General features: G+C 53.8%; 10 protein-coding genes across 10 annotated transcripts; 5 read left to right on the top strand and 5 right to left on the bottom strand.

Annotated features, from left to right (window-relative positions):
• Positions 1 to 348: 348 nt before the first annotated feature.
• CORC01_03757 (uncharacterized protein) lies at positions 349 to 773 on the bottom strand (the record flags this gene model as incomplete). Its single annotated transcript, XM_022615406.1, has 2 exons — positions 349 to 674; positions 731 to 773. The coding sequence occupies 2 exons, from the start codon at positions 771 to 773 to the stop codon at positions 349 to 351; spliced, it is 369 nt and encodes a 122-aa protein (XP_022478071.1).
• A 784-nt stretch (positions 774 to 1,557) lies between these two features.
• Positions 1,558 to 3,235, bottom strand: CORC01_03756 (major facilitator superfamily transporter; the record flags this gene model as incomplete). The annotated part of the gene is made up of 4 exons (XM_022615405.1): positions 1,558 to 1,782; positions 1,840 to 2,906; positions 2,957 to 3,084; positions 3,141 to 3,235. 4 exons carry the CDS (start codon positions 3,233 to 3,235, stop codon positions 1,558 to 1,560), a joined length of 1,515 nt encoding a protein of 504 aa, XP_022478070.1.
• A 3,720-nt stretch (positions 3,236 to 6,955) lies between these two features.
• Positions 6,956 to 7,135, top strand: CORC01_03755 (uncharacterized protein; the record flags this gene model as incomplete). The annotated part of the gene is made up of 1 exon (XM_022615404.1): positions 6,956 to 7,135. A coding segment is annotated over one exon (180 nt), but the record flags the coding sequence as incomplete, so codon positions are not given.
• Positions 7,136 to 8,627: 1,492 nt separating this feature from the next.
• On the top strand, positions 8,628 to 10,460 carry CORC01_03754 (uncharacterized protein; the record flags this gene model as incomplete). The annotated part of the gene is made up of 4 exons (XM_022615403.1): positions 8,628 to 9,422; positions 9,573 to 9,654; positions 9,709 to 10,320; positions 10,414 to 10,460. The coding sequence occupies 4 exons, from the start codon at positions 8,628 to 8,630 to the stop codon at positions 10,458 to 10,460; spliced, it is 1,536 nt and encodes a 511-aa protein (XP_022478068.1).
• A 1,020-nt stretch (positions 10,461 to 11,480) lies between these two features.
• CORC01_03753 (uncharacterized protein) lies at positions 11,481 to 11,994 on the top strand (the record flags this gene model as incomplete). The annotated part of the gene is made up of 2 exons (XM_022615402.1): positions 11,481 to 11,700; positions 11,771 to 11,994. 2 exons carry the CDS (start codon positions 11,481 to 11,483, stop codon positions 11,992 to 11,994), a joined length of 444 nt encoding a protein of 147 aa, XP_022478067.1.
• Positions 11,995 to 12,973: 979 nt separating this feature from the next.
• Positions 12,974 to 14,066, top strand: CORC01_03752 (uncharacterized protein; the record flags this gene model as incomplete). The annotated part of the gene is made up of 3 exons (XM_022615401.1): positions 12,974 to 13,152; positions 13,207 to 13,675; positions 13,764 to 14,066. The coding sequence occupies 3 exons, from the start codon at positions 12,974 to 12,976 to the stop codon at positions 14,064 to 14,066; spliced, it is 951 nt and encodes a 316-aa protein (XP_022478066.1).
• Positions 14,067 to 14,334: 268 nt separating this feature from the next.
• CORC01_03751 (thioesterase superfamily protein) lies at positions 14,335 to 15,246 on the bottom strand (the record flags this gene model as incomplete). The annotated part of the gene is made up of 8 exons (XM_022615400.1): positions 14,335 to 14,407; positions 14,457 to 14,535; positions 14,587 to 14,652; positions 14,732 to 14,846; positions 14,916 to 14,981; positions 15,039 to 15,054; positions 15,115 to 15,155; positions 15,208 to 15,246. The coding sequence occupies 8 exons, from the start codon at positions 15,244 to 15,246 to the stop codon at positions 14,335 to 14,337; spliced, it is 495 nt and encodes a 164-aa protein (XP_022478065.1).
• Positions 15,247 to 15,711: 465 nt separating this feature from the next.
• Positions 15,712 to 17,352, top strand: CORC01_03750 (transcription factor tfb2; the record flags this gene model as incomplete). The annotated part of the gene is made up of 3 exons (XM_022615399.1): positions 15,712 to 15,844; positions 15,937 to 16,024; positions 16,089 to 17,352. 3 exons carry the CDS (start codon positions 15,712 to 15,714, stop codon positions 17,350 to 17,352), a joined length of 1,485 nt encoding a protein of 494 aa, XP_022478064.1.
• Positions 17,353 to 17,738: 386 nt separating this feature from the next.
• CORC01_03749 (uncharacterized protein) lies at positions 17,739 to 19,642 on the bottom strand (the record flags this gene model as incomplete). Its single annotated transcript, XM_022615398.1, has 2 exons — positions 17,739 to 18,610; positions 18,676 to 19,642. The coding sequence occupies 2 exons, from the start codon at positions 19,640 to 19,642 to the stop codon at positions 17,739 to 17,741; spliced, it is 1,839 nt and encodes a 612-aa protein (XP_022478063.1).
• A 569-nt stretch (positions 19,643 to 20,211) lies between these two features.
• Positions 20,212 to 21,267, bottom strand: CORC01_03748 (uncharacterized protein; the record flags this gene model as incomplete). Its single annotated transcript, XM_022615397.1, has 1 exon — positions 20,212 to 21,267. One exon carries the CDS (start codon positions 21,265 to 21,267, stop codon positions 20,212 to 20,214), a length of 1,056 nt encoding a protein of 351 aa, XP_022478062.1.
• Positions 21,268 to 21,587: the final 320 nt, after the last annotated feature.

The following is a 21,587-nucleotide window of genomic DNA, read 5'->3' as shown; positions in this document are numbered from 1 at the left end:
ACTTCTTCCGTTGAAACTAGGGTAGCTTGGTGGAAACGACTCAAGGGAGTAAGAGTAGCACTTTGGCTATATTGTTGGATTTTAAACATTGATACCGGTCTCCTAGGCCTCGGAAGAACATTCCCAGGTGCAGCTCCCGCAGTTTCACCGGCGGGCCGCGGCCTGATGGGCAACTCGCACTCGGTCAAAAAATAGCTTCCTCTCAGCTTCATCGAGACTAAGGTCTATCATAATATTTGCATCGACGCTGTAATCCCATTGATGTCAGTCCACACTATGTTCGAGTGAAAATCGCGACGGGGTAAAAGGAAGAAGGAAAAAAAAAACGGCTAATACGAACTTGCTTTCCTATACCGCGCGGTCGACGATAATTTTGTCCTGACGCGCCTTGGCGAGAAGTATCTCAGTACTGTCAATTCTGGCCTGGAGTTCAGCTCGCTGTGGGAGCGAGAGCTGGATTGAGTTGATGACCATGTTGTACAAGCGGACGGCTTCGCTGACGTGCTCGACATAGTCTTTCGGGGACGAGGCGAGCAGAGTATGGAGACCGGCTCGTTGGAGAGAACTCAGTCCCGGCTCCATGAGCAGCGTGACGGCTGCGGCCTCGGCTTCCTCGCGTTGACCTTGCTGCTGGCTCTGCGCCAATATCTGTTCCCATCGTCGATCCAGATCCCCTGCGAACTTTTGTTAGCTCGTTGGGGATAATGAGAGAGAGAAAGAGTTGGTGTACATCTGAGGTTGTCGGGCAAGTCGAGTCCGCCGAAGGTAGCCATACTAGTTAACTGAATGTCGTGAATCGTGATAACAGAGCACGGGGGGCAAAGATGTGTTTGGCAACGTGCAAATTGCGGTTGTGTGAGGAGACGAAAGGATGGGACCCCAGAAGAAAAAGAAGGGAAAGGGAAAGTAGAGCCCTCGACGGCTCAAGTAGTGCTGGGTAGCTCCATAAAGGGAAGAACCAAAGTAGTCGCTCTTGCCGGCTGTCAAACTCAAGGCAGGAACGCCTCGGTGTAAAATTTTAGTTCCGGGTTGGCTCAGACAGGTCGGGCCATGAATATTCCTTTGTAAAAGATGGATACCAGTGATGACATGGAAGCCTTGTATATCTCGTTTTCCCATATGCCTGCTATTAGGTGACTTGGCCTCGAAGCTAGCAAACCACGAGGAGCTGATAGTAGAGGACCTACTTCAAAGTACCCCTACGGTAATATCTGCATGGTTTCTTGCCTGCATCAAACCTCAGGTACAGACCTCTGGAAAGAGCTACATAGATCGTCATGGTTCGGACGAGTAGATCTTAGTTATCTTCCATTACCTTCGGTGAAAAGAATCGTGTCAAGTTACGAAAGACTTCCCAACAACAGACCTGGCCAGTCACCATCGAGGCTTCAAAGCTTGCACGGATCGAAGAGCCCCTATTGTCTGTGACAGGACGAACGAGGCTGTCATGAATGATGTAGAAAGACAATCTGTAGCTGACAGTGGATGAGAACCTCCTCAATTTTGCAGTATGTGAACGGATTTCTCTAGCAGATATCCCGGGATTTTACGAGCTATCTAAGGCTTCCACCTGAACGCAGGGTGCTTCCAGTCCAAGTCACTCTCCTCTTGCCTTGACAAGCCGTGCAATTCATCCTCAATGTTCCGGGCCTCTCGCTTGCGGTTATCTCGCTTCATCCAAAGCAGCGTCAGTGTCGAAATTATCAGGATCATACTGCAAGTTGCTAGGTTCAGTCCGTTGCCGATCGGGTAGTTGGGCGCATCCCACGGCAAAAATGCCCACTAGTACCAACGTTAGCATATTTTCACAGTCTTTCAAAGGAAGGGGGTTCATCTCACTGTTGAAATAAGCCCTCCGACGTTGCCAAACATGACATTGGTTCCAATCGCGGCGCTACGTGCTGTGTCTGATACGACGTTGGCGGCGACCTGGGCGTTCGTGAGAGCACCTAGGGCGAACACGGCTGATGTAATGAGGAAGGTCGCACCGTAGCGCACCGAGAGGTCCTTCGAGGCGAGGAACATGATATAGCCAATCATTGCTAGCGGCGCGGACATGATGAAGAAGATTTGTCGACGGTCGAGGCGCCAGCTGAGCAGCGGTAGTAGGAGGGTAAAGAAGGCGCCCACGACATAAGGGGGGACTGTATAGAGTTGCTGGCGCTGCACAGTGGAGGTTGGATAGATTCCCTTGACGATCGTGGGCAGGAAGAATGCCAGACCCTGAACGGTGACGTTGTTCAGGAGGAAGACAAACGAAGTCGCCAGCGTAATGGGTGCGAAGATTCCTCGGCGAAGTTTACGGGTGTCCAACTTGTCGAGAACTTGAGTCTGACCCACACGCTCAGAGCGGACGCGGGTCTCGGCGAGATCCTTTTCGGCCTCTGTGAGCCAGCGGGCTGAGGCGGGACGGTCGGTCAGGGTGATGAAACCGATGAGGGCCAAGCCAGTGGTGATGATCCCTTCTATGGCAAAGATCATGCGCCATGAATGGATGGTTCCGAAACTTTCGAGACGGAGAATAGCAGAGGCCAAGAGACCGCCAAAGGCACCAGCCAATGGTGCCATAACAATGTATAAGCTGAGGCGGAAGGCGAGTTCAGATCTTCGGTACCAACGGGACAGGTAGTAAGCTATGCCTGGCAACATTCCAGCTTCGAAGATTCCGAGGAGGAACCGGACGCCCATGAGTTGCGGAACGGTGTGAACGAAGGCGGTACCAATTGAGCAGATACCGAAGAGGAGGGTAGTTAGAGGGAGGAACCAGCCGGGTCCCATGACCTTGCAGAGGATATTGGCGGGGATTTCGAAGAGAATGTAGCTAATATAGAAGACGCTCAGAGTTCCGTTGTAGTCGTAGCCTGCCATGTGGAGGTCTTTCTCGAGGCCGGCGATGCGAGCGTTGCCTGGGAGTTTGTAAGTTGCTGTCAACACTGTGATGATACGACAAACAAACCAATGTTGGCTCGGTCGATGAAGCAGAAGAGATAAAGCAGGGCGACAGTGGGCACAATCATCAGATCGATCTTCAACCTCAGCTTTCTTTCTACGGTTGGATCGTACGCGAGAGGCTGCTCGGTGTGTCTAGCGATGAAGAGTCAGTCAAGTGTCTGGGCCTCATTACGCCCTCAGAGTCTTACTTCTCCGGGTCAACCTTGGCGTCATACGAAGACCTCTGCGCCATCTTGGCGTTGATGTCGTCGATGCTCTCGACGGTCGGCTTATCGTTGCTCATGATGGAGGGAACGCGATGCGCTGATCCGGATACCTTTCATACAAAGAAAGCCTCGATTGTAGCGGGATACTAGAGAGACAACCTGAGTCAAGAAACTTATGAGCCTGGCAGGGGATGAAGACCCTTTTCAATGTCGAGACGACTGACTCAACAAACCTTTGTCTCAAGGGGGGCGGCTGGAAATCCCGTAGGCCTGCGAGATAGATATCTCGTTAGCGACCCTTGTCTTTCCCCCTTGTCCCGGATTTTAGGTGGAGGTGTGGCACCTACCTAGCTACCCCAGACTGGTTATCCCACACACCAAACAGCGGGGTAGACATCCACCAGCGCGGACGCCTCTTTTCACATCCAATCCGAATCTGGTGCCAGCCCGGAAAGAGTACCAAGCACCACTTGCAGCACCGCGGCCCATGTTATCGGATCCATTCCTCTCCCACGTCGGGGACGATGCCAGCCAGTGAGGACGACGCTCTCTCTGATGACGTGTTGAGATGATGATTTGATCTGCTTACGACCGTTGCAGCGATGCGAGTCCCAGGGATGGCGAACAAGCACAATGGTGCAAGATTGGCGATGTGACGGGATGTTTGTTTACGCGCTGCAGCAGCACCTGCTGCTTCGAGTCGACTGCAGTAGAGACGACATTTGACCAAGAGTCTGTTGCAGCTGCGGCGATAAGCATATGTCAGAGCTACAGCTGCCCGAATAGAGCATCGCATTGCGCCAGCTTCCTCTTCCTAGACAATGGCTCTGGTCGCAAACAGCCCTTGTTCAGCCCTCCATGTTGACTAGGCTCGACTCGGCGTAACTGGGGAGGAATGCAGATCGCGCTGCATTCTCGACACGTTTCGGGAGTAGATATCGGCATTTCTCACCGGTAAAGAGAGCACGAGCTTTATTACAAACTACGCCGCTGCAGACTTTGGCTTCGGACTTGCATCTGGACGGGAGAGAGAACCCTCACCGGCACAGTTGCAGCTACCGTTCGTGCGTTGCGTGCGTGCGTTGCGTGCGTGCCTGTATGGGGCGGATGCGAACTAGCTGGCACCTTGTCAAGCACGGAGCGCCGCATGATATATCAGATGCAGTCCCTCCGCAAACCCGATTGGAAGACGACGCAAATGGTTGAGCTGGTTTCCCACGAACGCGCGCGGCTTCATCCGCTATTATATCGGCGTGCTAATCTTGGAGTCGTGGTGATGTAACTCAAAAATGCGGTCCGGCGGAGTCTAGTTGTCGTCCAGCCGTCGGTGGTTGTGAAGAGCCTTTGAAACCACGTTGCTGTCCCTACCCCTCTTGCTCTGGACGAGTCGACCCCCAACTTGAATTTCCCCAACCTTGCTTTTGGTGTGTGAGTTCTACGACCAGCTGGGCTTTGACACGTAGAGGCGTTCTGCTGGTTTCTGCTTGCAGCGAGGACCGCTCAGTCATCCGGGATATCCGCTGCTCGGGAAGTCCGCCGTCACATATTCATTTCTGAATCCTTAACGGGTCAACGGATCGTTGTGTTCGGGATGCCCGGTGGTATAAGAAGACGAAAGAATTCCTGACTTCGACGGCGTCATTTTCCGTCGGATATCACCTTCGTCGACTGTTGGAAAGCGGGTTCGGTATTCCTCACTTTGCGACTCGGCCTGGCGGGGTTGGGGCTCTACCTTACGGGAGGCATGGACGGCTTTTGTTCCCGGATGTGTGAGCCTACGAGGCAGACCGTGGGCGTTTCTTTCAGCATCTGCAATACCCCATTTCCTATAGCGAGAGCGATTCCTCTAGGGGCTATCCCAACTCAATGGTTATCGTCCCTCGCAGCTTCGGCTTGTACTGTAACTTTGGTGGCCATCGATGCCGCAAAACAATCTCTTCCACCAGGACCGACGGTTGCCTACGCACAAGTCCCAAAACATCGTCGGATGGTAGAAGCTGGTCCAAGGAAGGAAGGGGACGCAATCGAGGCCCAGAACCTGGAGAAGCCCCGGGGAAAGCTAAGCTTAACGTAGTTGGTGGCAGAACCCGTCACGCCGGGCCGTGGCGGTGACATGGTCCCACGCGAGATGGTGTAGATTGATCGCCTCGAGACATACTGAACGTGTCGAGTACCGTTAGGGCCGCTTGTTTGATCCCTGACATCCGCAACTCTGGTCGCCGTAACATTTGTGCGAGCGTTGCTGGTTTCACCCAACCACAAGCATAACCTCTTTGTCCAACGTACTGTGGTACTGTGCTTGACTCGAGGTGGCTGGTGCTGGAGGGGTGTCCTAGCCGTTGGAACTTGGAAGGAAAGTTTCAATTGAAGGTGTTCTGAGAGTTTGGAGTAGGAAAAGTTACAGCCAGGTAAGGTAAGGTAATGTCGCCGTCAAATTTCAATCGGCAGTCTGGTCTAGAATCCGCGACGGACCTGTAGAGTCCTCAGCAGCTGCCAAAAGGTAATAGAAACGACCGGAGTCTTGGTTGGGTCGGGTGGGTTGAGACTATGAGAGCAAGGGCCTGAGCTGGTAGGCATCCGTTCATGTATCCGTATCCCGCGGTCCAGTGAAGTCCCGGTATTAGGTACGTACCGGTACTCCGGTCTGATTGAGAGCCCTTGACCCACCACACCGCCTCGTTGCATGTTGTGCATGTGAACTATCTTGATGTTCTGACATAAGCAGATACGCATCCATCAAGATAACGCACCTTGGGTTCACAGCTTCCCACTGCGTGAAGGGAAGCAGCAGAGAGGGAAGTACACTGTTTGGTCCCGACAGACGAGACCTGGCAGCCCACCGCGCTCTTTTCCAAACGACAAAGCTGCCTCGCCCGATTCTCGTCCGTCGTCAAGTCAACTTCAACTTCACCCACGCGCGCGTTTCCAACAGTCAGCTTCCAACAAGTAAAAGGGTAATAGGAATGCAACCTGACAAGCACCAACCCGCGCACAAAGAGAACAATGCCAAAATCAGAAGCGCAAACTCCAACTGCTCCCCGGAATGGGGATACCCCGGTTCCCAACGTCTCCTCAAGGCTCAACGGCCAGTAGGGCCGCCATCGGGCACCCAAGTCGCTTCGCCGGTGGAGAATGACAATTAACCCAAGGCTCCAAGGGCTCCTCTACCACATCCCCACCACGGCTTTCGATTCGCGGCTCCGATAACCCACGCCTGAACGCTTTATCTACCACCATGACTGCGGCGTGCCCCGGACCGGCGGCTGGTTGGGCAATGGGTGCAAAGTGCAGACTGCGCCAAATTTGGTACCCGACGTCATCGAGCAGGGTGGCGGTCAATCCAACCCCCACAGAGACGAGCTGGACAGGGCACGTTGGCGCAACCAGCTGCGGCGCAGTGACGGCAGAGGAACTCACCAGTTTCGACCTGTGTTCTGCCGGAGACGAAGCGCAAGGCAAGGGCCGAAGCGGCAGAACGCAATGCCAGAGGCCAGACGAGACGGAAAGTCGAGACACTTGACAGCGAAGAAGAGTTTGGAAGTTTCCAACGTCGGCCCATTCCACGCCGCCCGGACGACACGCCTAGAATTAACCTCTGTCCACCCACCCGTCCGACTTGCTGGCATCCCCCATCTTCTCCATTTCCCGTCGATCCGTTCTGGCCCAACGACGGGACCGCAGTTCACGGAACATTCATACCTACATAGTAGGTAGTGGGCTCTTGGCTTTCGTACGGGGATACCGCTGTGCGCAGGCTGGCAGATCTGATCCGGAATGGAGTCCTGACTGCGCGTTTGAAGCAGGCGCCCCAGCGATGGCTGCCCAAGCGGCGACATCAGGTTCGAGAGGGAGCAAAAGCGGGTTGGGTCACTGAGGCTAAAGGGCGCGTTGGACCAGGTCTGGAATGGTCAGATGGGCTGAATGGAAAGCGAAAAGCAATGAAGCAAGCCTCGGGAAGGGCTGTATACAGGGAGTAGCCTTGTTGCCACAGCCCTCTAGTCTCCCGCCAGGATTGGACGACGGATGCGACGACCGATACGCCGCTGATGGCGCTCGTTAAGAACCGACACTCATTCTCGCCCTCCATCGCGAAATGCCATGCTGCGGGCCTGCGGCCAGTAGCCTGTCCAACGATGAAACAGGCTTTGGATCTCGAGTTCGGATGCCCATTGGCATCCTCATTGGTGTTTCTGCCATGATGCGGGAGAGCTGCGGGCCATCCGTCCGTCGCATGACTAACAGCAGCCATCTTGTCCCTACCAGGCCGTTGGACCATCCAGAGAACGCCAGACAAGCTGGGATCATCGCTCAAGCGGCATCGCCAACACCACCATCTTCCTCGCTCAGTTTGACCAGCCAAGCCAACCCTGTCCTGGCTTCCGTCCGTCGTCCAAGAAGCCTGCTTTTCCACTCCACCACAAATCTCCGTTACGTCCAGGACTAAAACTACAAAACCGCCTTATTTCTTCCCAGCCACCTTCTTTTCGTTTGTCTGCTCTTTTCCCGCAAGGACCTTTAAAACGACACAACTCACGGCTTGGACCGGTACGACAGCCTGCAACACATTTCGCAGCTACAGTGGTTCAGCAAGAACAGTCCGAGGATCGTTTTCGGGGGAGTGTTGAGTGGACGAAGGACCATCATCAGGTCTACAAAGTCACAGGCCCAGTTTCGTGAGGTCAGCTGCCAGAGTTCTGGGTGGCTTCTGGATTCACATTGCCTTCTCATAGGCCGATTACTACCCACGTCTACCACCGCACACAAACACACACAACAGAGTCTAGACCACCGAGTCCAGTCACTCGTCGAGTCCGGCTTTCCATCACATCACCCTTCTGTGTTCGTCACCAAACATCAGTCAGCCAAAGGAGGGGTGGTTATCGCCTGTCCTGTTTTCCGCTCTCTCTCACTCTCTCTGTCATCGCCACAGATACCACGCACCTTTCACCATACGGGTGCCAGTGCTACAGTGTCACCTACCAGTCTTACAACCCCTGTAAGAAGCCACTTGCACGCCACTCCAACGCAGGGCGGCGCCGCTACTCCATTACCCAATCCCAATTCCAAAATAGTCCACTGCACTCAAGGCGGGTCAACGGCCTTCACCGACACTACCTTACCGGCGCTATTGGCCTGGGTTCGCATACGTTAGGGGGCCAGCCATTCCACCGCTCACTCACTCTGCTGCTTTTCCCCTCTTTCTTCGCTCTATTCTGTCCCTCTCTCCCTTGAGGTGTCGTCATCGCTCTGGTTCTGCACTCTCGCAATACGAGTGACTTTTCTGGAGAGTCACAACCACGAACTCCTGCCATCACCCGATTATTCCACATCTTCCCGGGAACAACCCACAACCTGTGTCATCCCGGATCCCTAATTTCGCGACCACCGCCTTTTTTCAACAATACTTTGTGATACCCGAGATCGACTATTATTTCATTTCGACCACACATACGTTTTCCATCATTCGAAATGGCCGGCCGTGCTGAACGCTGGGACCGCGACCGCTTTATGCAAGAACGGGAGCGAGACCGCGGCTACCCGGATGACCGTCGCTATCCCGATGAGCGAAGCCGATTCGAAGAACGAAGCCGCTTCGAGGAACGGGATGACTACCGCCCACCACCCCGCCGGGGCAGAGATCACTCAGATGAACGCTTCGACCGCGGTCCATTTGATCGCGGACACCGAGGGGGCTACGAAGAGGATGTTGTGAGAGAACGCCGCTACGTAGAGGAAGATCGTTATGGTCCGCGTCGCGGAGAGCCTTTGGACCGGGAGTTTGACCGTCGCCTTTTCTTTGAAAAGGAGCAGCGCGAATTCCGCGAGCCATCTCCCCCACGCCGCCCGACCATGCTTCGTCGCCAGTCTTCTCTCGACACCTTCGACCGCCGTCCCCTCCGCTTTTATGAGCGTGAGGAATACCCCCCACCAGCTCGCAGAGAGGATGTTCGCCCTCGCGACGATTACCGGGCGCCTCCATACGTTCCCATTCCTCTGCCCCGCACCCGCCAACTGGGCCCCGCACCATCTCAACGGTACGACGAGATCCAAATCGCCGAGCCTGGCTACTATGGCGACGAAGAGTTCCGCGGCATGCCCGAGCGGGTAAAGGAGCGTGAGGTCGTTACTACTCGTCGACGCAGAGACCGGAGCCGAGAATCTAGGGTGTCAAGGTCAACCAAAAAGAGTTCGCACCGAAGCAGCTCCAGGTCAAGCAGCACCTCAAGCAGGACGACCAGCAGCACCACCAAGAGCGCGACGACCGTTCGCAGCGCATACCCGAAGAAGGGAAAGACTCGCATTCCGCAACGCCTAGTCTCCAAGCGTGCCCTCATCGATTTGGGCTATCCCTACATCGAAGAGGCAAGTCCAGGTTCAACCTAATGCACTGAGCTTAGACTAACTGATTGCTAGGGTAACACCGTCATCGTTCTCAAGGCTCTTGGTCAGGACAACATCGATGAACTTCTGAAGCTCAGCGAAGAGTACAAGCAGAGTAAGTAGATTCCACATGAGTTCAATTGTTCGAATGCATCTGACTGTGTGTTAGGCGAATTGGAGATTGCCGCTGCTCGATCATCGGCTGGCAAGCATGAAGAACATCACGAGGAGATCTATACTATCCCTCCACCGGTGGCTGCCCTTCCCCCGCCACCCCCGACAGTCGTCCTGGCTCCTCCTCCATCAGCGCCTGCCTCAGTGGCGCCGCCTCCTGCGCCACCGACCGTTGTTTCGGCCCATCCTCCTGCCCCTCCTTCAGTGCATTACGAGGTACCTCCCCCACCACCTCCCGCTCCGGTCCAAGAGGTTATCAATAAGACTACTATCATCCGCGACGTCTCTCCTGCTCGCAGCTCCACCTCCTACACGACTTCTACAACGGCAACACCAGTCGTATACGAGCGCCGAGAGTACAGCGAGGAAGTCCCCATCGGACCCTTGGCAGTTGCAGAGCGTCGCCGTAGCCGTTCTCGGTCTCGCAAGAATATCAGGTCCGAGATTAAGGCTCTCGAGGCCGAACTTCACGATCGCAAGCATGGAAGGAGCCGCGAGCTCGTCCGTGCTGAGCAGATGCCCGATGGTGCTGTGGTACTCTTCGAGGAGAAGGTCGAGAAGATAGAGGAGCCGCGGCGCGGAGTGAGGATCGAAAAGGACAAGAAAGGTAGGATGGCCATCAGCGTACCAAAGTACTACTAAGGTACGCTTCGTCACCGTCTCGTCAAAGCAGAGCCCACGCTAACGCGAGAGTTCCCAGGTCCTCCCCCTGGAATCATGCGCGCCATGCTGGCAACTCTCACATGAGGCCATTGGGTTCAGGGCCATGACTTGTTTTTCAGTATGAAACATGAATGTACAGAAGGCGATTTACAGACCTCGTACATTACGAGACGATTCTATGTTGCATTTATTTCGAGGATTTGGATTTCCAGGACGATTCCATCCTTCCTTATTCCCCAATAGAAAAAAAAGGATGTTGCTAGTTTTGCGATCCCTGGGAGGGATTTGCATACACGTATGGATGTGGTCCTGGTAGTGGCAACCCGGCAGTTTGACCTGTTACCATAGGCAAAGTGCAGGTTTTGGAACGTGGTCTGTCGTTTCCACTCACTTGTGGATTCCCAGTGTACTTTGTTTAGATGGCGCTATTTACGAATTTACGACTTTTAGTTTGATCCAACTTCACTCTTTGACAATGGCGACGTGAATAGTTGGTAGCCACAGCAACCTAATACGTGAATCAACACAAGCTGATTTATAGCCGCTGTGACAGCCTGGGACTCAATCTGTTTGTGACAACGTATTCACAGACCACCTATGATGAGGCCATCGAAAATCAGCAGAGATGAGGTGATCCTAGCAGGTTAGCAGGCAGGTTGACGGGTGTCTTCAGCTGGGAAATGATCATTCTAAACCAAATCTTGCAGGTTTAGCATTTTTCAGCCCTGTCGAAACGGGTCGTAATACGCCCCAGAGACGAGAGGTTGACTCCATTGATAATCTAGGGCCTCGTCGCCCAGATCATGGCTAAGTTTCTTCGGGGCCAAGAGTGAGTCAAGATCTCCATGGTATTTTAGACATACATGTATGCTGGGAATGCGGAGGGTGGCGTACCCCTGTCGATCACGTATGCTTACTTTTGAAATATCAACCCGAGCACAGCCTTAACACGTTGGACAAAGATCCTCTAGTCTTGTTGCTGATACTAACTGAAACCTAAGAAGGCCTGGTATTAGATCGCCTTCTTCATAGGGGTAAATCCTTGAAGGACGACTTGTTGCTCACTGTTGCGTAGTAGAAAGCGTCGGACATGGAAGCCGAGCAATGAACGCCTTCGAAACACGGAGTTGGTCCAAGATCCCGCTCATCATTCAGGCCCTTCTGCCGCTGCTCGCCCCGGCACTATATGCGGCCTCGATTTACATGCTTCTCGGGCGTATCATCGACTCTTTGGAAGCGGATCATCTTTCTCTGATCCTCGTTAGATGGATGACAAAGATCTTGGTCTTCGGAGATGTGTTCTCCTTTGCTTTTCAGTGCATCGGTAAGTCTTTTGAAGATTGTCATTCGGACTGAATGCCCAGGTACTTCCTGTTTACTTATCTTCTCAATAAGTGGAGGGATTCGCTTCGGTGCAAGTGACAGAGAGGGGCTAGACCGCGTCGAAGATATCATTTTTGTTGGTCTCAGCATCCAAACCCTACTCTTCGCAGCCTTCACCGTGTCTATTCTCCACAACTGCTTGGGAACGGCCATTCCACGTCACATCGCCCGAGAATTACTTACATGTATCGAGCTAGCCACATTTACATTTCAAAAGCATTTGCCCGGAGAATAACGCAAGGTTATCACTGTCACGATGGACAACGAGGCTTTGGCAGGGGCTTAGCGCCTCGCCAAGGCGCTAGAGCTTGAGGGCCTGGAGCATTCAGAGCCTGATCATGAATGGATGCTCTGCAAAGGGCCAGGAAACTAGTATGAGTGACACATTCTGTAGACAGACAAGCATGCGAAGAGCGAAGCACTGCCTCTGGGGCGAGGAATTCTACCCTTGATTTCATCAAAAGATACTTGGACTTCAAACGCATCAGGAGAAGAGGAATTAAGCTTGATTTAAGCCAGAAAAGAGGCTTAATTCTTAGTCCACAATACACTGAGGCTGACGAATGACTATGAACGAGCCATGAGGAGATTGTCAAGGGGGTTGAGACTTAAAGCCTAACAACGGCACCTCTAGTCACGAGCACAAGTCAGGACCTGTCCATATCCTGCGGCCTACATACAAGACACCCGACTTGTGACGCTAAGAGGCTGCAGTCGACTTCTACTTTCAAGGATACCACAGCGCCCGCCTTATGCGTCAAGAAACAACGATTGGGCCGTTTGGCTTTTCTTGGCGACAAGTACAAGGTCTCTCGTTGTGGCATAGCCATGTGTCGTGCCCGGTTGTGGATACTGGGCGAGGCGGGTAGAAGCTGTAAGTCGCCCGGGGCTTGTGCGGCGCAGTCTACACCAGGCGACTTCCTTCGCCCGGCCGGGATGGAATGGTACTACCTAGGCGAGACCTCAAAGCGGATGTACAGCAGGCTTCGGCATTGAGATCGCCAAGCATCGTTCAGCGGCTCCTTTTACTTAAGTCAAGACAGGACGCCAGCCAGGCTTCTTTGTGGTGCTTTTCTCATCATCCATCAATCCAACCTCCCGGTCTAAACCTTCAATTTTCTAGCTCGTTGAACATTTCATATCAGCAACGACTCAACCAAAGCAGCTGTTTGAAAATAGTTGCGTAAGTATCCCAGAGTTACACGTCATCTAACATGGGTTACATGGATGTTCAGACTATCGTCGGAATTGTGTTCACTGTGGTAGAGGCACTAGCTGTTATCGCGGGCTTCACTTTCTTCATTCTCCTTCTGCGAAAGGCGCCAAGAGGCTATCATGACCCAATTCATCGATGGGTAGACATCACCAAAGTTGCCCTTGGGCTCTGGTTATTGTATGCATTCTTATGCCGTTTGTTCGACGACGACTAATGTTGACATTCTCTTAGACCCGAACTCCTTTCGGTCATCATCAACATCGTCTCCCTCTCACACTACTACTTCGAGTATTTCTCCCCGCTATACAAGTTTATCATTTACACCACGTCTATCGTTTCCTGGATCTTAGCCGTCAGCCAGGCCTTGACTTTCCTGTCACTCTTCTACCTCGCGCGGGCTTTCGCCGTCCTACGAACCGATGAGGCGTCAAAGCGATACCGGATCGGCAAGATGGTCTCTCTCGCCGCTGTCGTCTTGATCTCACTTCTCAGCTTCACGGCAATGTGCCTGTGGCTGAGCATCAATAGGGGATCCTCTTGGGCATTGACCAGTGACGAGTATGAGAGAATGACTCTGAGGAGTTTAGTGGCTCAAATATTCGATCTTGTGTGTGCTTGCATTCACCTTGCTTGCGCCATAGGCGCCGTGACATATGTTGCACTGGTCCGCAAGAAAGCTCTTAAAGGGCGTCTGCACAAGGTTAGTACTTACTTATGTTTCCATAACCCTCAGTATTGGACGACGCTGTCAACATATGATCTTTTGAGTGCTAACACTACACCGCTAGGCTGCGAATCTTGCGCTTGCAATTACGATTGTGTGGCTGATCCGTGCAGTATGGATGCTGTTTGCCCAAATTTCCTCGCGATACGGATATTACTACTACACGTACGACACCTACACATGGTTCAACATTCCATCACTCATCCTCGGGATCTTGGGCACACTCGCAGTTTTCATCATGCTTTACTTGCTGGCCACCAAGGACGAATATGGCTTGAAAACGCGCGGAAACCTGGTGAAACAGACGGCGGTGGATGATGAAGAGGCGCTAGGCGGTCGAATCACTACTGCCAACAGAGGATTTTGAGTTTCTGATGCTAAAGGACATGGCGGAGTGTTCATAGTAGGTGGGATACTTGTCCATCCATGGTTATGCAATGCAAGGTGGCGCGACAAACATTCAATGGTTCTAATTGCGAGATGGGGGAAGAGCAAAGAAATTAGGGGTGCGTGGGAAACCAGATAATGTGTGATGATACTCAATGCTTCTGACTTATGAATACACGGCATTCTATACCTTCATTCACCCTGATTCCTGTGAATACAACCCGCATACTCCGAGTCCATCATATGTTTTATTTCTCTTCTTCGGCAACATACTCGTCGGGAGCAACAAAATCCTCTGACCCCCATGTCTTGGCAATGTACCTGGATATAGGTCAGCAAAATGCCGGGCCGGCCTGTTGAAGAGTCTTACTTGGTATGGCTGCCTCTGGCAGCCAACTCGCCCTTGTTATTGAAGAATGTGACTGTTGTGTATGCCAGTGTTCTTCCCACTATGAAGAGTCAGCTTGGGCGCTACTGCATTGCCAGGGGCTACGACGTACTCTTGTCACAGGTGGCGGTGCCCGTCATGATATCGCCAGGCTTACCTCCAGGGTTGAGGTACGTGACTATGGCGGTCAGCTGACTAGCACGACACTGGTCATAGAGTACACGATGGGGACTGGTTGGAAGAGGGTGAATGCTCACCATTGATGTCAGTCGAAACACCCGTCATAAATCGGCCCTTGGATGCGACAGCAAGAGAGCCACCAAGATCAACAAGACTAGCAAGTGTTCCGCCATGGATCGTGGAGAGGCGATTCTTTGAGAGATTATTCATCAGCAGATGGGACTCCTTACTATGAGTGAGAACGAGTGAGATTAGACGTACCGTGTGCTCCTTCTGGATGGCCAGCTCAAAGTCGACTTTGCCTACCGATGCGCCCGTCACCCGAAACTGCTAATGAGTAAGTCGAGAGACACGCTACCAATCGACTTGAAAGTTCTTTCTTACGTTGTTGCCCAGTAGTCTGAAGTTTTGTCAGTCCCCATTCGTTGGCAAATCGTAGAACTGGTGCAAGCCAACTTACCTCGGCTCAAGTCCAGAGTCCTTGGTGAAGGAGTTGAAGACCTCAGAGGCTATTAGACTCAATTGACCGTTGTTGGGTTACAAGCAGACTCACTGAGCGCACGAAGCGCAACGGTGGCAGCTTCGGAGCCATATTCTTGGCTTTCACAGTGACTGAAACGACAAGAATTGGTGAGAATGGGTTTCAAGGTGAACTCGGCGAGCTTCGGGAAGGGAGTCGCGACGGGGAATATGACGTGCGGCCGAAGACGGTAAGGTACGTATCTCAGGCTGATAACGTACTGATAACAATGATTGATAAGATAACGCATCTCAGCTGCCAGCCAGGCACCCCACGAGAGCCCCTGCCTAAGGCGGAAACCTCCGCAGACCCCTGCCTGCCCGGTTCGATGATTGAATGACGGCTGCGCCGTCCAGTTTGCCTTTGTCGCAAACTATCGTGAACTTTCCAACCCACAACAGCTCTAGCGCTTCCGCTCCTCTCCCGGCCCCGAACTCGAGCCCGAAGCCTCATGCAGCCCACCCGATCATGAGATAACATCAAATTTTATCTGCTATCCCTCCTCTACCCAAAACTCCAGCGCGCAAATCGCCCATCATGTCGGTCAGCTCGGGTCAATCGCTCCAGCTGGCCGACTACCTGGAGAAGCTCCCCGGCACGACCTTTAGGAAGCTGTACCTGCAGCCCTCTACGGCCTTTGCCATCTTCCGCAGGATGATTCCGCCGCTGGGTGAGAAGCCGTGATTCCCCTCTTCGACCGATCGTGTCGGGCATCGGTTGTTTCGTTGGAAAGAGAGCAAGGTCGCTGACCCAGAAGCCCAGCGAAAACCATTGTTATGGCCATTCTATACATGCCGCAGCCCATGCTGCTGGAGGACCTCGATGTTTGGGTCAAGCCGGACTCGAGAAGGTGCGCGCTGAAGTCTGATTAGCGAAATAACCCGAGTCTAACACATCTTGCCGCTCACTCGCAGGCAAAAAGACCAGGCCATCTCGACCCTTCGCAGCCTGCACATCCTCCAAATCACACCCCCCTCCAAAGAACGGCCACAGGAGATGCAGCTGACGACAAACTTCAAAAATTCGCTGCGCCTCGCTCTCGAAGGCGGCGGAACCCACAACTCCTTCGGCGTGCCCTCCTCCCTCCCCGTCCCGCCCGAAATCACCGTCCCGTTCCTCGACCGCTATGCCCGCCGCAAGTGGGAGGACATTCTACACTACATTGTAAACACGGTCAACCCCGGTGGCGCCGACGTCAGCGGGCCTAAGGCGTCCGTTAAGGACCTGCTCGCCGCCGGCGCGCTCGTACGTCGCGCCAACGGCGCCGTCGGCATCACCCAGGCCGGCTTCACCTTCCTCCTCCAGGAGGCCAACGCTCAGGTCTGGACCCTCCTGCTGCTCTGGCTCGAGGCGACGGAGCACGCCTCCGCCGCCACGGGCATGGAGAGCACTGACGCGCTCAGCTTCCTCTTCCTCCTAGCGAGTCTCGAGCTCGGCAGGGCCTACGACACCCAAGCCCTCACCGAACCACGGCGCAACATGCTCCCCAGCCTCCTCGACTTTGGCCTCATCTACATCCCCCAACACAAAACCCAACAATACTTCCCGACCCGCCTCGCGACGACGCTCACTAGCAGCTCCAGCGCCCTCCGCAGCGCAGGCGCAGGCTTCTCCGCCGCACTCGCCGCAGCCACTGGCCCGCGGCCCTCCAACGGCTTGACCCCCGGCGGTAGCGAGGAGAACAAGGGCGGCAGCATCATCGTCGAGACAAACTACCGCATCTACGCCTACGGCCAGACGCCCTTGCAGATTGCCGTCCTCTCGCTCTTTTGTAAGCTCAAGCTGCGCTTCTCAGACATGGTCTCGGGCCGCCTCACGCGCAACTCCATCCGCAACGCCGTCGAGCGTGGCATCACGGCTGACCAGATCATTTCGTACCTCGCCGCCCACGCTCACGAACAGATGCACCGCATGGCCGCCGTACGGAACAGGCCCGTCCTGCCACCCACCGTTGTCGATCAGATTCGGCTGTGGCAGCTCGAGACGGAACGCATGACGACCACTAGCGGCTTCTTGTTCCGCGACTTTGACAGTCCCCGGGAATATGAAGATATCGCGGGCTATGCGTCAGAGATTGGCGTCCTGACGTGGCGCAACGACAAGCTTGGCATGTTCTTTGCTAGCAAGCATGAACAAATCAGGGATTACCTCAAGTTGAGAAAGAAGGCTGAGGATTAGACGGAGGCGCTTTGGTATGGTTCCGAGAGACATAGATAGACCCGCAGAGGTCTGGAGGCGCCCGAGGTATTGCAGGGTGGCTCTATGCATTAGCAGGCGTTTTGGGATGGAGACAGTTTAGGCTGGTGTAGAAAGTAAATGGGTATTGGTCTTGACAGCTAACTTTTCGTCTCTGGTAACCTTATCTCTGATGAACGCCATGTTAAAGAACGCAAGGACAATTGATCCTTTGTACAGACAAAAACCTTCCCTCAACGACTCGAACAATATGAGTATGCTGCCCTTCCTGTAATCCTCCATTCCCAACATGCCAAACATAAAGTAAGACGCCGTAAGTCATGATGCTTCCCACAACCAGCCTCCGCTAATGATAACAATACAAACCATCACATAATACTTGCTCGCATGGCACTCGACTGCTTGCCCTTGCCAGTCTCCTTTCCTACCTGGGGGCCGCCGAAACTCCGTCTTCCGCTTCCGCTAAAGAGCCGCGCAACGAATCCCTTATCCGGGTTTGTGCCTTCAGGCAGAAGTACACTCCGTCCCATCCTCCGGGCATATGCCTCCTGCCAGGCGTGTAAGCTTTTCTGAGCCTCGGGTGTACCGCAGAGTGCTTCGAGGTGCAGGAAGACGCGCAGACTCCGATTGTCTTCGTCCGAAAGTCGCTTAGCTTCTTGGATAGCGGCAGTGCCGTAGCGATCGAGGGCTGTGGTCGTGCTCAGGGGAAGATTGCCACGGCCTTGGTAGGCAGCACGCTGTTGCGCAAGAATACTGGCCTTGGAGGCATGGGCTGTGACAAATATCGACAGTGTCTGCTCTTGGAGAGATTCGCCTTGGAAACGATCCTGTAATGACATGAAACGACCCGACCAATAAGCTGATGGCTGCGCCGTCGTAATGATGAGGGGGTTGACTTCAGGAGTAACGGGTGTAGGGGTTCTGGTAGGCATGGGAGTTGCAAGAGTCGAAGAGCTGCTGGTCTTGCGAGACGCCGTCGTCTGCAGAGAGGCCATGCGGTCACTTCCGGTGAAGCTGGCCAGAGATGTCCTGGAGAGAGAGGCTGTGAGGTTCGATAACAATGTGAAAGTGCGAGACTTGGGGAGTCGCTTCTTCTCTATTCCGCCTCGGCTTGGGGGTCTGGGGTGCAGCCGAGATTGCTGCTGAGAAATTTCGTGTATGGGGCTGCTCCCGCTGGAGCTAACAACCGTCTCTCCCGCGACTATTGTATTTTCGGACGACAGCGATTCGTGAGGCGGATCTAACGGGTGTAGTTCACTTGTGCTTGCGGTGATGGGGAAGCTGGCGACAGTTGGATTGCTGGACAAAGGTCCCCCTGTGGTGAAGCTGGCTGAGAGTCGTCGAGCTCCATTATATCTCGCCCTGTGCCGGGCTCCAGATTCTGAAGGCAGCAAGGGCTGGTTCTCTTGGGACTGGATTCCTCCGCACTGCACAAGGCCGGCTTCATCGAGAGATGAAGGGCGCGCAATGTCAGCGTTGGTGTGGGAAACCTCTCCCAACACTCGACGATTTTTGACAGCAGCCTGTCTTTCAGAACTGAGATATGGTTGGTAGCTTTGGCGACTGGATAGGACTCCTTGCTGCTGAAGAGATGGTTGGGATGATCCTTGGGATGGTCGATGGCCAGTATTGACGCCTTCGAGGGCTTCGTAACCTTTGACTGCTTGGGAACTCTTGAGATGACTGCTGTGTCGGTTCGGGCCAAGATCTGAATGATGAATTCCCAAATCTGTCTCTGAAGTCGATGGTGAGATGTCTGAACATTCCTTCTCGGTGTCGTTGATGCTGGAAACAACGGTGATTGCTTCGGCACGCTCAAGGTCCGGCCCGTTGCTGCGCTGGACGGGCCCAACTGGTCCTGAGATAGTCGGGCGCGAGGTGGTCTGCTTTGGTACTCGCGAATTGCGGCTCCGAAGCGGGAGGAACGAAGATGCAGATAGACGGTCTCGCATTTTTCCAATAGAATGACAAGTGCCGCAAGGAACAGGGTACAGTTGAGGAAAACGAGATAGGGGATTGCCCACAAGAGGACGGTGAGAGTCACTTGCCAGGCGACGATGCCGTACTTTGAAGAGGTGACAATGATGAGGGTCGATTGAGTGAATGAGTGGAAGACGAGAGTGGCCGCAAGAAAACAAGAATGAAACCAAAGAGAAAAGAGGCGGAGGTTGGCGTACGCCAATTCGATGCAGAAGAAGGAAATCGTGATGATGCAGCGGGCGGTGTGGGCAAGCAGGACCAGGCCAAGAGAACCAGACTCGGCGGGGCACATTGTCTGGAAGGTAAAGGTGACCTACACGAGTTAAATCAGACGAGAAGAGAAAATCAGCGCCAGAATAGGTACGCAGCCAGAGCGGTGTATTACAGCCGCAGCAAAGTGAGCCAAAGATGAGGTTCAGATGAAAAGGTGCTCTGATGTTGTTGAATGTTTGGAGGACGCGTCGACATCGAGTGCACGGTCGAGGACCTTGAATAGATGTCGACTCACATGCAGCTCTTGCCGAGAGAGAGAGAGTTTTGGGCATTCGCGAGAGGAAGGTTGACTTCTGGTGTCATTCCCATCCTCATCACCTTCTTCCCGACGCCCCTGCCGCGATGCCTATCCCACACCATGCAAGGGGTGCAGTCTCTACAACATCATGTTACATTTACCAGGCGTCACTTCCATTACCAAAACTTGCTCTTACTGTCAACTCTGATTGCCACTGTAAAATCCTTATAATTCTTTCTCTCGTTAACTATGCCGTATCATGATGCGTGGGGTAAGAACAAACTCCCGCGCCGGTATTGACGATGCATGAGCCTCTAGATGCAACAGCCTCTCGACGAGAGCATGATTTTTCAGCTCTCCCATCCCTCAATCTTGAACTTGAAGACCTCATCTCCTTGGCCCCTCCCAATCACGTTGCCATTGCCATCCCACAGTGCTCTCTCGCGGTATGTCACGTTGCCATCCCAGTCGACCATGATGATGGTCTGTCGCTGTGTCCCGTACAACCCCACCTCGAAGCCCACAGTGCCTTGAGCAGGAGGATCAGGTCGTTCGCCTAGTTGCAGGTCCTCAGCTGCCTTTTGGTCGTCCGTAGCCCATTGACCCGGTCCCCTGGAGACTGCCTCCTCCATGGCTTTCCGGTGGCTCTCGTCACCAAGGGCGGGCACGAAAATGGACTTCTTCAACTCCTTGATGTAGTCCGCCAGGCTCATATCGGGGTGCTTGGGAAGTGTATCGGTGTCCAGGACTTTGAACAGACGCTCGGCCAGGGCATCTTCGTCCAGGTTGTTGGAGACAGCTTCCTGAATAGCCTCCGTGACTAGACGCTTTCCGTTCTCGACCTTGGGCCACGGCTTGGGATCATCGTAAACGGTGTTACTGAGACCATAAACCTCGCCTCGCTGCTCTCCGATCCACGGTACATCCTGCAGTTCGTCGCACCGGTTGGAGATGATGGCAATACCTTCGAGCGCACGTTCAGGCTTTTCGTCGTTGCCGCGCTTTCGCTTCAATTTTCCAGCCACCATGGAGAAGCCGCCGACGCCCTTGACACCACCATTCTTGACGAGGTGATTCACCGATACTGAAGCGGGCTCTGCGGGGTCGGAACCCAACCAGGCAGTGACCATGCCGCCACGGCTGCGGGCAGCGTGGATGGGGTGTTTGGCATCCTGTTGGTCGGTCTCGCGGTAGTTGGTGAGGACTGCGAGCTGGCCAGTCTTGGTAATGCCCAGCCAGGTGCCCTTCTCCGCTCTTTGAAGGTCGCGGGCAGAGAGGACAGTAGCGCCAGAAGGGTGAGTCCACCAGTGAGGGCGGGAAGTTGGACGAAGGACAAACTCGTCCCGGTTGTCGACAACGATGAGGGCGTAATCGGGGTGGGCGGTGGTGAGGACAACGATGCACATGCTGGGCGTTCTCGTGGTTTCCTGGAGGTGCTTGTCAGGAATATCGATCACTTTCGATCTGGTTGTGTTTGAGGGCGGCTGTCTTGGTTTCAACGATTTCCTTGTGGCTTTGGTTCAAAGCTTAGTTTTTCGTGGACGTGCTCGTGTTGATATCTTCGTAGATGAGCGGTGGGCAATGAAGTCGATTTCAACCTAGAAGTTGTGCGTGAATCAAAGGCCTGACGTGTCTATGTGTGACTGGTGTTTGTGATGGTGAGGTTTCAATACTGTGCGTAACGGTGTGCCCAAAGTTCGCAACCCCCCGGGAAATGTTGGTCTTT

The sequence above is a fragment of the Colletotrichum orchidophilum genome (genome assembly GCF_001831195.1).
Source record: "Colletotrichum orchidophilum strain IMI 309357 chromosome Unknown Scaffold_23.1, whole genome shotgun sequence".
Classification (NCBI taxonomy): Eukaryota; Fungi; Ascomycota; class Sordariomycetes; order Glomerellales; family Glomerellaceae; genus Colletotrichum; species Colletotrichum orchidophilum.
The sequence above is the reverse complement of the archived record's forward strand: the minus strand, read 5'-3'. Positions and strand labels throughout refer to the sequence as shown.